Here is a 15,360-nt window from a genome sequence, read left to right as displayed (position 1 = left end):
CATGCAAGGCATCTATAAAGCAAGCTATGCTTTTAAGCAAATATGCCAAAACCTAGAGACGTAAAAGTGTGCAATCTTAAAGTGTAATTTCAGTCTACAAACTGAGGGGCCATCTGTATCTTTTGTAAAAGAGGCTCCTCATATGCTAAGTGCCTACAAAGAGCCAGGTGCAAACCATTGTATTTTGGTGGCCAGATACCTAAGGTCAGATATTTACCTCATCAGCTAGCATGGAAAACAGAAATAATTTGAAAAAGATCAAGACTGTGAGTTTACAACTTGAACTTCAATTACCACCCCACCCCACCCCCCATGGAGCAAGTAGTTCAACTACACTTACGACATATCATTTGGTTTAAGTGCAATGTGTTTAAATATCAGCTAAGATATGCCAAGATTCTACTGTACTAGATGCCCCCAGAAGACCCATGGTCCTCACCATGCTGTGAGGGTATGAAAGAAATGATTTCATAGTTTTAAACTGTTATGTGTTTGTGGGTTTTGAGATGGTTTTACTGTGTAGTCAAGGCTGTTCTCAAATTCAAGGGCTCCCTTGACTTGGCTGATGCCAGTCATTTCTCCTAGAACAGTGGTTAGCACATGGTAGACCCTTGAAGCATGGTTAACTCAAATTCAACTTCATTTCATCTAAAGAACAAAAGACTCTAGTTCCCAGGAAAATATAATTTAAGATATCTAAAATTCAAAGCAATGACCAAATAAATATACTCTTCAAAAATGTTATTTCTCATCAGACCTATGACAAAGAACTCAGAGAAATATCATGGATGATTAATTTAGGATTCTTGGAATCCATTACAAGAAAAAAATCTCACTGTTAAAAATAGTCATTCCAAACAAGAATCAAAATACTCCAGCGGAGTAGAAATTTCACTAAACTCAAATTAGATTTAGAGTCTTTCATCAACCAAAGATATGAGAAGTAAGTGGCGAGAGTCCTTCACTGGCCACGCATCTGCAATGTTCTAGGTCCAGACATGGATTCAGAGAACTCATGGTCAAGATATTTGGAGTTTTCAGCTAGCAGAGGAAGCCAACCCTAAGTGCAACGTTCTGAAGACAGTGCCCTCTAGAGACTCAAAATGTATCCTGAAATCTGTCACAGGCCCCCGTTCCTTTCCCACAGCCTAAACTTCTCATTCCACCAGGGAGCAGAGCAAATACAGAAGGTCTCACTGTGTTGTTGCTGGAGAAAGCACTACGTTAGTGGGGGATGAGAGAAAGGAGCCTGATGCAAGAAAACCTTTGGAATTGATGATGATTTGTACTCTTGGGAGGGATTAACATAAAAACAAGCACAGGAGCAGATCCCTCCGCATAAGGCCTTCTGTAGTGTACGCTCACGAACAACAAGAGGTGGAGGCATTCATTATCTACTGTTTGTCTGCATTCTCAAACCCTAAGTGAGTATTCTGTGAGCATTAATGTTTCCTTTCGTACATCTTCTTTTGCTAGAAAAGTTTGTGTGATCAAACACCTTTTAGGGGGCGCAGATGGTGAGAATAGATGAAACGAAATGAAAGGAGGTCATGGCATTTGTCATGGGGAAGATAGCATTCTGTGTGAAGAAGCCACTTTGTCTGCAAAGTGACACTTTTGATGTAAGTCTGTGTTCAATGTACATTCTAAAGGAAAAGTGAGGACTTCTAAGAACAGATATGGATTAGCTGGACACGCCATGCAGCTTTAGGTAATGAGACCAAACGGCAGTGGTTGTCAGAGCAGCAGTCATGCAGCGCAGAAGGACTAGCAAGGCACAGCAGAGGAGGATGGTGACAGGTAAGTTACCGAGTCCTGATGTGCCCAGGACTTTCCTAGGTCAGGCACCAGATGTTCCTTGTTCCAAGAACCCCACTGGTCCCAGGAAAACTGGAATGACTTGTTAACTTAAATACTATTCACTGAGCAGACTGCTCTGTGAAACAGGCTTCCATGATAGAGACAGGCCCTACCTGAACTGAACTCCTGATTTCTCCCCCACCAAATTTTTTTTTAATGTTGTTATAAGTAAGACAGTGAATCACTGTGGTGTGTGTGTGTGTGTGTGTGTGTGTGTGTGTGTGTGTGTGTGTGTGTTCGCCTTTTCATCACTGAGACAATATACTAAGATTGGCTCTATTGATATCAGGCCTGCACCAAGTAAGCATTCAGTGTTAGAGGGAAAGCCTGCTCTTCTCATGGTATACAAGAAGCAGAAAAAGACACAGAAACCCAGGGCAAAATAACACAATACAGTCCCCCAAGAATATACACCCAATGACTCACTTCCTCAATGAGACCCATCTCTCAAAGTTTCTATCACCTGCCATTAATGTCACTGAATTATGGAGCTATCCATGGGTTAATCTGAAGATTGGTTTAGGATCCTCAGAACCCAATGACTTTTCAGTGAACAGGTTCTACTAGCCAGGGGTTCAAGACCACTTCATATCCAAATCACAACACACAGATACTTCCATAATACTTCATATCCAAAGCATAACCCTAAAGTAGATATTATTGTTGTATAAAAGTCTTATTATGCAAATATGAGGGGCATTCATCTTCTTAACTGCAAAAAATAAAACCTATTTCACTCTTCAGGCCAGAGCTACGAAGAAGGGGAAGGAGAAACTGTGATTCTGGGCCTTTGAGTTGATGAAGGGTGAAACAGTTCAGATCCAGGGACTCTGGGTCAGAAAATGCCCTGGGTAAGGACTGTGGATGCCCCTCAGAGTGAATCACATGAGGTGGGACAGCTGGGGCTCAGGCATGACTATCCTGCAAGAGTATACATGATCCTGACTCCTCCCCAGTTCCCATCCTAGCAGTCCACATAGATAGCCTATATCCCCGCTGGGCTCTGAGCACTGACCATTGCAAGCAACAGCACAGGTCCTATAGCTATGACCTACATCTTTAGTTTTGGCAGGTTTCCCAATCCTTCTCTTTCCTAGGGGTGCACACTTCATGTCCTCTTTAACACATAATGACTTAATGTCCCCTGAAGAGGCAGAAGGAGGGAATAGTAAGGATTTAATCACAGGCTGAGGATCCCTCTCAATGGCTGAAATTCTGGAAACATGATCAACAGGATCATCCATCCCAAATAGGACAAGATACTTTTATCATATAGATAGATGATAGATAGATAGAGATAGATAGATATAGATAGATAGATAGATAGATAGATAGATAGATAGATAGATAGATAGATAGATAGATAGATATAGATACATATATATGATAAAAGTTGGGAACTTTGTCCAGCTCTGTTTTGGGCATGTTATGTCAGTCCACTCCACACTGCCAAATTAGCTGACTGAAATAGGTCCAAGCCAAACAGAACTCCTTCTCCAAGCAAGATGAAGAGGGTGAATTTAGAAGGGAATTGCCTCTTAGATTCCTTACTACCATGGCAAATGGCTTCCTGGCCCCTGTCTTCTGAGGATTAGGATGGGAACATTATAAGTATTTAAGGTATAAAAGGTAAATTCTAGATAAGAGAAATGGAAAGCTGAAATTGCCAGGAACTCTAAATGCTGAGTCTGGATGCCAAGCCTACATCTCCAGAGAGCATCTGCAATTCTAAGCTGCCCATCCATTACACAACATAAGACAGTGACACATTGAACCGAGCAGCAAAATACCAAAGGGAAAGATCACTGCTCTTCTTTAGCAGGGAGGAATTAGGCCTGTTCAGAGATCAAAGACCAAACACACAGATTCATTCTAAAAGCACACTTAAAGTATGCCCCATGTATAGACACAACGACTCACTCTTCCGATGACCGCAGAGCGGTCTCATCCACAAGCAACGCCCTTCTATGTGATAAATTATCTCAGTTTTCTTAAAGAGTACAAAAGTATAAAAACCCTTTCATAAAACTTCCAAAGTATCACATGAATGATCCTCTGAGGACCCTAGAGAATCGGACTCTGAGGAGCAGTTCTGGTTACATCTAAGGTTCTTGTTGTATCTGAGCTTAATAAAAGACCAAAGATAATCGATAAACATGCTTTTTTCTTAATTTGAAGATAAATGAAAAGTCACTTGACAATTTGTATTGATCCCAAACTATCTCTGCATAGGGGTTTATCCCTATTTACTAATCAGGACAGTGATCAGTTAGTGGTTATGATGCTATATTTGGGTAATTAAATATTTTTACGTTAGATATAAAGAACTCGCTTATGCCATATTCTCATCTAACGCCCCCCTGAGAAGACCCCTGACTGCATCAGACCTCGGGTGCTACTGCATTTATATAATAGCTTAGCCAGACTGGTCTCAACCCTAAGGAAAGCAAACCTCAGCCTTACACAGTCAGTGTCAAAGCCTGACAGCAAAAATCAAATACAGAATTCCATTGCTGTTTTCTTGTTTTTGAAGTATAATTTTTGAATTGATTCTTTGGGAAGTTCAACTCATGCACCCCAATCCCACTCATTTCCCAGTCCCTCTGTATCCACCCTTCACCCTTATTGTATCCCCCTCCCAAAGGAAAACTTAAAAAGAAATAATTAAAATTAAAAATTAAAAAAATAAGAATATTAAAAAAAACAAAAAAGCAAGTAAACAAGAAAAAACCACTTTGCTCTTCTGTCTTTCCCTCCTCTCCAAGGCCTCTTCATTCTTCTTAATGCAATGGGTGGCGCTGTGTACCATGCAGTAGACTCGGATGTCCAAACAGCTTAACTCACAACTGTTCACTGTGTAATGAGTTGTTGGCCTGGTTCAAGGGCTTCTGGCTTCTGGTATATCATCAATACTGGACCCTCACTGAAACTTTTCTCAAATATCCTGCCTTTGCCCTGAGTCATGGAGATCCTGTAGCTATGGTTCCACGGGCCTAGTACCTTCACATGCTCCAGCAGGTCATAGCCAAGGTAGATGTTGGGGAGCACCAACTCAAGGACCTGAATGTGTGCCTGGGTGGTAGCTAAGTTGGTCAGTCCAGCTGCTGGGACCACACCACTCGGGGAATGGGTGGGGCCATCTTTCCCAAATGTGTGTGGGGAAGTAGGAAGGCAGTTCTCCTATGAGGGGTGAGACCAGCTCTCCATGTTGAGATCATTGGGGTCCATTATTTGAGGGCAAATAAGAGGCGGGGTCAGCTCTCCAGTGTGTGGAATAAGGACCCTCTCTAGACCAGTGAGGGGCAGGAACAGATCAACATGGCCCTTGTACTTCATCACATGGTTCAACACATGGTTCACATGTACCCATATGATAACACGGGAAATGGATATCAACACAGACCCCAGCTACAGCAGGGGTCACCATGGTCTCAGGGGCCAGCGGAGGCCTGTCAGATCATCATCGGCCCAGCAGCAGCATGGTTGCTGAACTCCAGCATAGTTTTAGGTGCTCATCCAGACCCTGGGCAATCCCATGGCCTTCAATAATAACAGGAACCACAGACTTCAACACAGACCCTGGCTGGGGCAGGGCCATGGGCCCAGACATGGTCCTCTGTACATTGCTGTTTTCTTTGCCTTTCATGTTTGCTTCTCTGTTCAGGCCTGTTTGTTCTCCACTGCTTGGTTCATGGAAAGTGTTATGCTGAAACTGATCTTAGTTTAACTGTATATGGATACGTTTTATATTTTACCACTGGCAAACTGTCAATCTGTAAGATGAGGAAGCTCTTCTGCCCTAACACTGCTAACTCTCCTAATCCCTTCCGCGTCTCCAAGGCTTCCCTCCCGTGAGTCAGTTCTCTGGTGATGCAATCAGGCTTGCAGAGGCCTTCCAAGCATTTGTTGAAAACACTCGAGTATTAACAAACCTTGCAATGCTTGTTTACAGTAGCAATTGCAACAACGAACAATTTAATCATGAGAGCAAAAACCCAATGAGAGCAAAATTCTCTGCTAAGTTCTCCCACACTGATTTTGAAAGTACATCTGTAATTTATGTGCTTTGGTAATCACATTTCCAGACAGAAAATTGCTAAAGAAATATACAATCAATTTAATTTCTGACACATCGAAAGTTTCATAACTGAAGTAAGTGTTGTTTTGAAGGGAACCCCCAGTAGTGTTGCTAAAATTTCCATGTAAGCTGTGGATTCACAGTACACAGTTCCAAGCACCGAGTGCCTTAAATGTAAGAAGCATAGAATAAATCAGACAATAAGAAAGATAGAATGCAGCCCAACTTGCCTGCTTCTATTTTCTCATGGGTCTATGTGCACATGAAAACAGAATAAAACAGTATAAACTGTAGAGTACCCAGGTTCCTTGGGACCTGACATCATCAGTGATGTGTCTTCCCAACACACTGGACAGCCCATCTGAGTACATACATGCATGCCAAAGGGGAACTTTTCCATCATGAAAAACTCAGTACAAATTTTCTCATGTAAATTATTACTATTAAAACAATCAGTTTTGCTCCAAATGAATTAATTTCTTATCAATTTCTAACTTTTTACATCAGAACTATCAACGATAGCTATGATATTTTGAAAATGAAAAAAGTTTAGTTCATCATTGTGGTATTCTGTTAATTATAAGATTAAAACTTTTATGAAAACTTATTATTTAACTAGAATGTTGATATTTTAGTACTTAAATGAACTATATTATAGTACTGTGAATTTATCTTTTATAATGCATTTTGGAATTGTAGCCAGAGACTGCTTGTTTATTTTCCCAGCTGCTCAGACCCAAATAATCACACAGAAACTATATTAATTACAACACTGCTTGGCCAATAGCCTAGACATATTCCCAGCTAGCTCTTACATCTTAAATTAACCCATTTCTATTATTCTCTATCACCACAAACTGTGGCCTACCAATACAAGTTCCGGTGTCTTCCTCCTTCAGCAGCTACACAGCATCTCCCTGACTCTACCTACTCCCTCTATATATCTCTGTTCAGATTTCCTGCTAGGCTTTATTCTGCTAAGCCATTGACTGAAGCAGCTTCTTTGTTAACCAATGATAATAAAAACATATTCACAACATATGAAGGGGAATCCCACATCACAGAATGAAGACCATTTATTCTTGGCAAGATTTTGTATTTTTTCATTTTATTTGTTTTGTTTTCTAGACTCATGTAGCAGCCCAGGCTAGCTTCATACCCATTTTATCATTGAAGATGACCTTCAAAACGCTGAGATTTCAGGTGTGCAACCCCAAGTGACATAACCCATTATTTTTGTTTGTTTGTTTTGTTTTTATTATTTTTTTTTCCCGAGACAGGGTTTACTCTAAAGTTTTAGAGCCTGTCCTGGAACTAGCTCTTATAGACCAGGCTGGCCTTAAAATCACAGAGAGCCACCTGCCTTTGCCTCCCGAGTTCTGGGATTAAAGGCCCATTATTTTTTAAACTAAGTATTTGCCAAACATTTAGTCACCCACTGGAAATTTAGTCACTTCAATAGAATCATATAACCAGAATGATTTGAATAATCTAAGATAATTGATCTTATATCATACCTTTGAATACTATACCCCTGCAAAGTTCTTAAGTGAAAAATCTAATACATTCTGGATATGCTACTGATGTGACAGTCAGTGAATTTTTATTTTTATTTTTTATAGAAAGCTCACAAACAGGCAAAGTATAGTAAGTTCTCAAATTATTAAATATTGCTCCATAGAAAAATTACACTGACCTCTGTACCATCATCCTGACAACTGTAATCTTCCAGAGGATGCGTGTGTCCATATTTATAGTTGCTGATAGTGGTTCAGTTGATTGCTTTTGGCATTTTGTCTTGGCCAGGAGGACAATATTTACTATGAAAATTCATTTTGAGGGGGAAGGCAATATTTCATACTTCAAAGGCCAACTGAATGAAATAATCTCAAAAGATATATTACCTTATGTGCTTCCAATGAATAAAATGTCAATTTCATTTTAGGGTATGACAGACTAAATAATCATAAGCAAGCAAGCCTTTAGATAGCACTTCAATCATTCTGCTCAATGCCAGGCATTGTTTACTGGAAAACACTGTCTGTGTTCTGATCCCTGGCACATTCTCAGCCGACAAAAGCTACCGTTTTCAGGACAATAAACCAAGAACGGCAGTGTTGAAATTGCCATTGGCATCTTCAGTCTCCCCATGGCGACTTCGGGGCTCAATAGAAAAGGTGTCAAGGAGAGTTTTATTCTTTTCAGCAGAAACAAAGCGAGAGGGGCATGAAAATAAATCTCAATTAAATGTGAACACTGTGGCCTGAACCGTCTTTGTGGCTGCAGATGCCCGATTAGCAGCTCAGGAAGGCTATGCCAAGACAGCATTATTCTTCCCAGAAGCCAAATAACTGAACTGCTTTGCAATCTAATAACAAAAATAGTTCCTCACATTTGTGAGCTGTTCTTTTTCTCATATATATTTGAATGTATATCATATATTGGTATATGATATAAATTGCAATTTTAATATAAATTAAAATGTAACTTAGTAGAAAGATCATATCAATTCATAGCTTATGGTCTGTGGATGTCAGAAGTAAATGCAGTAGCCTTAGAGCAGATGCTGCTTCCTAAACAAGCAACCTGTTTACATATTCCAACACAGTTCCTTATACTTGGCAGTTACTATTGTGAATGAAAAAGAACCAGTCATATCTCACACACATACCGCAGTTCTCTTCATCGCTGTCATCGTCACAGTCAGCCTGGCCATCGCATCTTCTGGAACCTAGGACGCACCGTCCTGAGCGACACTTGAAGTGGCTTGGCGAACATTCTGTCAAAAAGCAGTGCATTGCAAAGAAGTCAACCAACATCTGGGTTTCCATTGAGAGTGGGCAAGTACTAAAGATAGAACAGGTCACCACACAGCTGAAGCTCCCGGAGTTCGCTTGGCTTTCTTCTCTCTGTTCATCTCCATGCCTCTCCTTCATCCTCGGTACCATCTCTCAAAGCACTTGGTGCCCGTGCTTTGCAATAACTAATTACTTTTCTAAATGGACACCTAACGGTGGCCTGAGCCTGAAATCCCTTGTGCAATCCATGATCCCAGCTTCCCAGAGGTTCTAATCTTTCATTTGATGGACCGGTCCCCACGACTGCTTGTCCACTAATAAAATCCTACACCGCCTTCTCACTTGGAAGAGCCAAGGGTGGGTGTTTGTCATCAGCTTCATGGCTCCTAAAACAAGCACCATCCACCAATAACTGGCGCTGTAAGAGGAGGATGCTCGAAGTGGGAAATCGCTGGATGACTAAGCCCATCTCTGAGTTCATTTTTATTTCTTAAAATTATTTTACACATGCTAGCAATGATAACAGAGCCTTCTAGGGTAATCAAGCAGTTTTTAGCATCCCTTACCCTTGAAGCCTAATTGATAACTAAATAGAAAGCAAACAACCAACCCTCCATAATTCAGAGACAGCAAAGACTGGCTGACATGTTCATCCATGTTAGATGCCCTAATGGAATAAACTGGAACATTAACCTTCCACGTCTTCACTGGGCAGGAGGCAAGTTTGATTGTCTGAATTTTCCACTGGGAATTGATTGCAATCTGTGTCTTCAGGCCACTGGAGGCCCACGATCCCAAGAACAGACTCACAGCGCTCTTTGGAGTGCTCACACAGGTGTCTACAAGCAGAAAGACAACGTGTTGAAAGTCGTCTGACTCCACTGGAAATGTCTGATTAGAGTGCGTGGAGGTTTTAATCCTATGTGGAACTGTATGCAAAAGAAGTATGTGGAAACACACCAGCATGCATAGATACGCAACCGGCACTTAGAGAACCCAAACAAGCAGTATCTCTACAAAGAGGACACACCTGCTTTTGCCAAGAGAGATTGAACTTCAGATAGAACAATGAAATTCTCTCCAAGACTATGATCGCCTTCCCTTTGGCTTTCTACTTTACTGTGTTTTAGGCAAATACTCCCCAGCCTTTGGTTTTAAGCAGAAGGATGTCCAACATCATTTCCTATATAGTCTGTCACAGTGGACGATGAGCCTACACAGGAGCCTCCAGCTGTGTGCTTCTCTGATGAGTATGAGGGAGGAGGGTTCCTGTGCTATGCTGGTTTACCAGGGGCTTTGCCTCTCTTTCCCCTTCTTCAGCTTCCATCAATACTGCTTGCTTGTTTGTTCTAAAGATAAAACTCAATTTCTAGTTTAGGTTTGGAATTTTCAATGATCATGAATATGAGACATTCTCATATTCGTTTTGAAAAATGGTAAGTTCAGTATTATTTTTGCCCTATCTGTTGGATTAGAGTTCTGCTAGACATATAATAAATGTGCCAATTCGGCTGTAGCTGTCTCTACCACTTCCGGGTTTTACTATACAATGGAAATAACACTAATAGCAACCCCAAAAGTTCAAGGAAGTTTTTGTCAAAATCTGTGTGGCCCTTGGTGATAGACACCCACTATGATGGTGTAACCTCAGTCAAAGGGGATCATGAACATGAGACGTAATCACCCTTAAGCTTTTGCCACACTGGGAGGCTCAGTAAGGTTGGTTATCTCAGATATGCAACTTAAAAATTAAATGTTAAGATTAGTAAACAGACTCAGCAGAAACAGCCATGTGTTAATTTATAAGCTTAGGAGCATATTAGTTTGCTATAATAAAATAAGTTCATGCATAACTATCAAAATGCAGGCATTAAAATGGAAAGACATAGCATTAAAGCTAAAAAAAAAATTAAAGTCTCCAAAAGTTTATCAACATGTTCACTCAATTTCTCAGAACCATTTACAACCAGTCATTTTAGGTTATAAAACTTAAACAATGAAATTCAATATGGATATACACTTATAACTATGGTAAAGATGGATGATGTATTAGGAAAATTTAATAATTAAGTGAATTTAACATAAATAGATATAAAAAGAAAATCAAGCACAGCTTGGGAAGTCCTATTCAAAGCAGGAATTCACTATCATCATTGATCTTGCTTAGCAAAAACAGGGTAAGATTTACAAATAACTTTTCAATATAAAATCAGTAGATACTCTATAAATACTTCATTGGGCATGCAATAAAATTTTCAGAATTAGTTTTGTCCAGGAAAACACTAAATTTTTCTCTCTTCATCTTGTTTGATTTGTTCAGCTGCCCTAGTCACTCTAAAATCCTACTGTTTCCTGCCCTGACTCTAGAGATGCCCTACTTCATCATCCACTTGATATACAGCCTGAAATTTATTGTTTTCCCATCTGCCCACTATATTGGTATTATTTCTTCCTCTTAACGCTCTGTGTGACTTCTGATCCCAACATATGGTTCCTGAAGCTACTTCTCACATTCGGGCAAGTACATCTGCACAGCCATCCTCGACTGCAAGACAACATTGCAGAATGCAGCCACAGTGACTTCTGGGATAGTCATCTCAGATGTGCACAATTCTCTGACTACAGCCTCTCACACGTGACCCCGAATGGGACACAGCTGCCACCAAGCAATTGAGCCCATGTGCTCTCTTAAGAGCTACGTGAGTCACCAGAGAACTTTCATCCAATTTGCCAGCCTTGGCATTTATTTAACTTCACAGCCCTTTCTTGAACTCTTCGCTGAATCAAAACTCAACAAGCAAAATACTTCTTCCACCAGCGAAAGGACGTGAGGGCCAAAGAGACGGAGTCGTTTGTCTTAAGAGCACAGCGTGGCTAGGGAAGACTTGAAGCTGACTTAGATCCCACAGCAATAGGACTGTATCATTCAGACCCAAGGTCCCAGCTCTGGCCTTCAGGGGTCTTCTTCATTCAGACAAGCAGAAAAATGTCAGTGACACACTTGACACACTGCACCGTCCCACCTGCGGGTGGCTGTCCTATTCCCCTGTGGAGTCACACTGGTCTGTAGCACTATCAGAGGACAGCATCTTAAACACATTGGTGACTTAAAGAACACATTTAATTAATCTAAAAAATGAATACATTACATCCAGACAAAGCAGCCCCTTCCTCCGTTCCCTCACACTCTGCTTTGCTTTGCTTTGCTTTGGGGTGCTAGTGATCAAACCCAAGGCCTTATATATTCTACAGGATGCTCTACTGCTGAACAGCACCCCAACCTTAACTGCCATTCAAAAGGATACTTTTTGATCCACCAAAACGGAACACAGATAAAAGTCCATGACCTTAGCAATGCTTAGTTTGTCTAAACCCAGCTTGGTGTTCTTTTGGTTCTCTCTGAGCTAGCGTGTGGCTGGTCCATTATTTTACCTGCAAGGAGGGATGCGCTGGCCTGTATTCACATCGCACTTGGGAACCAAAATGGTGCAAGCGAAAAACATGAGGTATTTGTAACAGTTGGTTTGAACAAGTGCAGGGAAGAGAGATGACTCCCAGCTGATAGATGCTTCCTTTTGGGTCCTGTGCCCAAGGTAGTTTGGATAGTGTGTATGGTTGTAGGGCAAATTCATGCAGAGGTCCAGAGTGATTGGCTCACATTGACCTAACAAAAAAAAATCTTAATATTATAAACAAATTCTTTAAGCTTTCCAATCTCAAAGTCTACTTTACTTGACTTAAATCTCAGGTTCTAACTCTGGGTTCTGGTTACATGACCATGCATGAGGGCTACAAAACAATCATCAACACTTGAAGGTTTCTGAACATGCAACAGCCAGAACTTAGTTTAAAATGAAGCCCATAGCGAAGACAAGTGTTTCAGACACTTGCAAATGTTGCATTGTGACTTCACTGCAGTCTTAGTTCTGAACACATGCATTCTGCAGAACGCATGGCATCACACCCTGTGTGACAAGAGCAAACACTGCATGAAATAGCTCGTCCCAGGTCCCAGAACACCATCTGCTATGAGTTACCATGCTTTCACTGGATATACCAAGTTTTCATCCCTTATAGAAACAAATGATTTAATTACAGGAAATAAAGACGATATTTTCCATCTTTCTTCAGCATGGATCAAGTTAGCATAAGTTCAGATTGTACTGTGCTAGAATTTTACTTAATGCTGACTTGCATTTCATGAAAACTTGTCTCATCTTGAGATTAGGATAGCACTTCCCACTATTTCTGAAAGTCCTAAGTACACGTCTCCTGGTTTGTACTATGTATTTATGCAAATGAAGGCAGCTTTCTCAGTGTAGAGAATGATAAAATTAAGCAAGGACCAACTTTGAAGAGCATTAATAATGCCCCATGTCTTACAGTATCCATTGGTTTTTGTTGCTGTTTTGGGTGTTGGTTGGTTGTTTTGCGGCTCTTCAATTTTGTTTATGTTCTAGCTTAGGTTTCTCTGGAACTCATTATATAGCTCAGATTGGCCCCAAAGCCAAGGCCATCTTTGTGCCTCATTCAGCCTTCTAAGTTCTAGAATTGCAAGTATGAGCAAATTCCCAGTTTCAAATCTAATATTCAACAACTATGTAAATAGGCCCATCTATCTCATTAGTATGCAAATTTGTTTTTTTATCTCTAATAAATGGTAAAACTATACCTATGCAAAGATTTGTTTTAAAGCAAATCTCTTTATGAACTGTTATTGCTAAATGTTTAGTTTGCATTCCTATTTTCTGTACCTCTATACCTGAAGTCGGAATGAAAACAAAAAGCAGTTGTGAGGGGGAAAGTTCAAGAAGCCCAGAGATGGAGAAGCAAAAAAACTAGATACAAGTAATACATAGCATTTGTCCATGGACATCAAAACCAGGGACCCTGCTCCAGAAGAGGCATGCCAAGCCTGTATTCATGCCTGCGCATGGTACTTCCAGCACATGTCAAGCACACACGCTTCAGAAAGCCCTTTCCCGTTCTTCAAGTTGACTCAGCTTTATCTGATAATGACTCTTTTATTTTTCTTTTGTTCAGTTCCTTTTTATTTCCTGCTGATTTAGTCACTGTTTCAAAAACAGCATAGGCCCCATTGTCTTCACAGACATTTAAAAAAAATCAGTGAGTTTAATTAAATGGGTAATGAGACAATTTCTGAGTTTATACTTTCTTACTGACCAGTAGAGTTAAAGATAATGCTACAATATGTTAGCCTAAGACAACGTTGTGATCTGTTGGATGTTTCTTGCTAAGGGGGATAAAATGCAAACATGTTAGCTTGGCGTCTAAGGCTACTTTGACTTCAGCCGCACTTTCTTCAACTACAACCTAACTTTCCTGCCTGTAACAATGGCTTCAGCAGATCTTCACTGTTGTTGGCTCTATGGCCCCTGCAGCCCCAATATTTCCAGAAGGATATGTTCTCATGTAGCCTGTAGGATCCTCTCTTCCTACATCTTGTCTTGATATCATTCACCCAAATGGGCCATGCTCCCAGATGCCATGCCCTTCTAGAACTTGCTGCTAGGCATAGTCCTTCTCTGTCTTCCTCAGTGAGTCATCCCTTCTCAGCCCACGTAATACCACTTGCGGGAGACCTTCATGACTCCAGGCTCTACCTATTTTTGAAGAGCATCAGGGCCCTAATATTCTAGGCATGTTGGGCTCATGTTTGTTACACCCTGCTGAATTCCTCCTTAACCTTCTTGCCTCCCTCACATCAGTCTCAGAGTTTAAAAAAATGACATTTAGCCCTTGACATCAGAGAACAGAGGAAAGAGAAGAGAGGAAATGTATCAGGAGTTGTTTTAGGCACTAAAAAAGAAAAAGCAATGCCTCTGCCATTTCTGCACTTCCACAGTCTTGGCAGAAAAGAACACTCATGTACTGGCTGCAGAACATGTGAACAGGCTAGGATAAAGTTCATCATGGACCATGTGTCCCTCACCCCCAAAGTCATAGGCATAACCCCAATGGCACAGCATTCAGAGGTGGGGCTTTGGAAGGCAATTGGACTCAAATTCAGTATAGAGAGCAGGAGAAAAGCTCATTGTGGACTCAGCATTCTTAAAGCTGGTGGTCTTGTTTCTACCACCACGTAAGGGCACAGCAAGACGGCAGGACTTGGCAAGCCACGAAGTGAGCAAGCCCTCCCTGGAGAGGAGATCTGCCAGGACTTTGACTGTGGACTTCCAGCTTTTTGAACTCGGAGGCACACATGTTTGTCTTTATGCCTCCCAGTCTGTGGCACTCTGGGACAGCAGCCTGAATTAACTGACGTGGTGACACTGACCCACATGTTAGGGGTCCAATGGCACAGCACAAAGAGCGATTCAAGCCTTTGAGAATAGATGGGTTTGGACAGGTTTGAGGGAAGGCAGTAAAGGCTCTCTGTCCCTGTGGTGATTCCAGCAGCTTATGCCTTTGAGCCTGAAGTATTAGAGTTAACTAGACACGTGTTATAAAATTGTTATAAAATCGAATTCCATGCCTTATTCTGAGTAATCAATTCCAGTCATACTTCCTTGCCTGAAAAGGGGTACAATACAAATAAATGAGTAAAAGAACTGTCTCAAGAGTACTTATTAATCCAAAGACTGAGAGCTTTGTGGATGGAAT

The 15,360-nt window shown here is 41.0% G+C and overlaps 1 protein-coding gene across 2 annotated transcripts in view; it reads right to left on the bottom strand.

The window, feature by feature from the left end:
- The window catches only part of Corin (corin, serine peptidase), a 187,364-nt gene that overhangs the window by 33,047 nt on the left and 138,957 nt on the right, over nucleotides 1–15,360 (bottom strand). For both annotated transcript variants that reach the window (XM_075943133.1, XM_075943132.1), the window contains exons 11-13: nucleotides 12,169–12,400; nucleotides 9,430–9,575; nucleotides 8,610–8,717 (exon numbers count right to left, since the gene is read on the bottom strand). In XM_075943133.1, the coding sequence (XP_075799248.1) occupies nucleotides 8,610–8,717; nucleotides 9,430–9,575; nucleotides 12,169–12,400 (486 nt within the window). The remainder of the gene's footprint in view (nucleotides 1–8,609; nucleotides 8,718–9,429; nucleotides 9,576–12,168; nucleotides 12,401–15,360) is intronic.

This window comes from Microtus pennsylvanicus, chromosome 12 (genome assembly GCF_037038515.1).
Source record: "Microtus pennsylvanicus isolate mMicPen1 chromosome 12, mMicPen1.hap1, whole genome shotgun sequence".
In the NCBI taxonomy this organism is placed as follows: domain Eukaryota; kingdom Metazoa; phylum Chordata; class Mammalia; order Rodentia; family Cricetidae; genus Microtus; species Microtus pennsylvanicus.
Note: the sequence above shows the minus strand (reverse complement) of the source record. Positions and strands in the feature narration are given on the sequence as shown.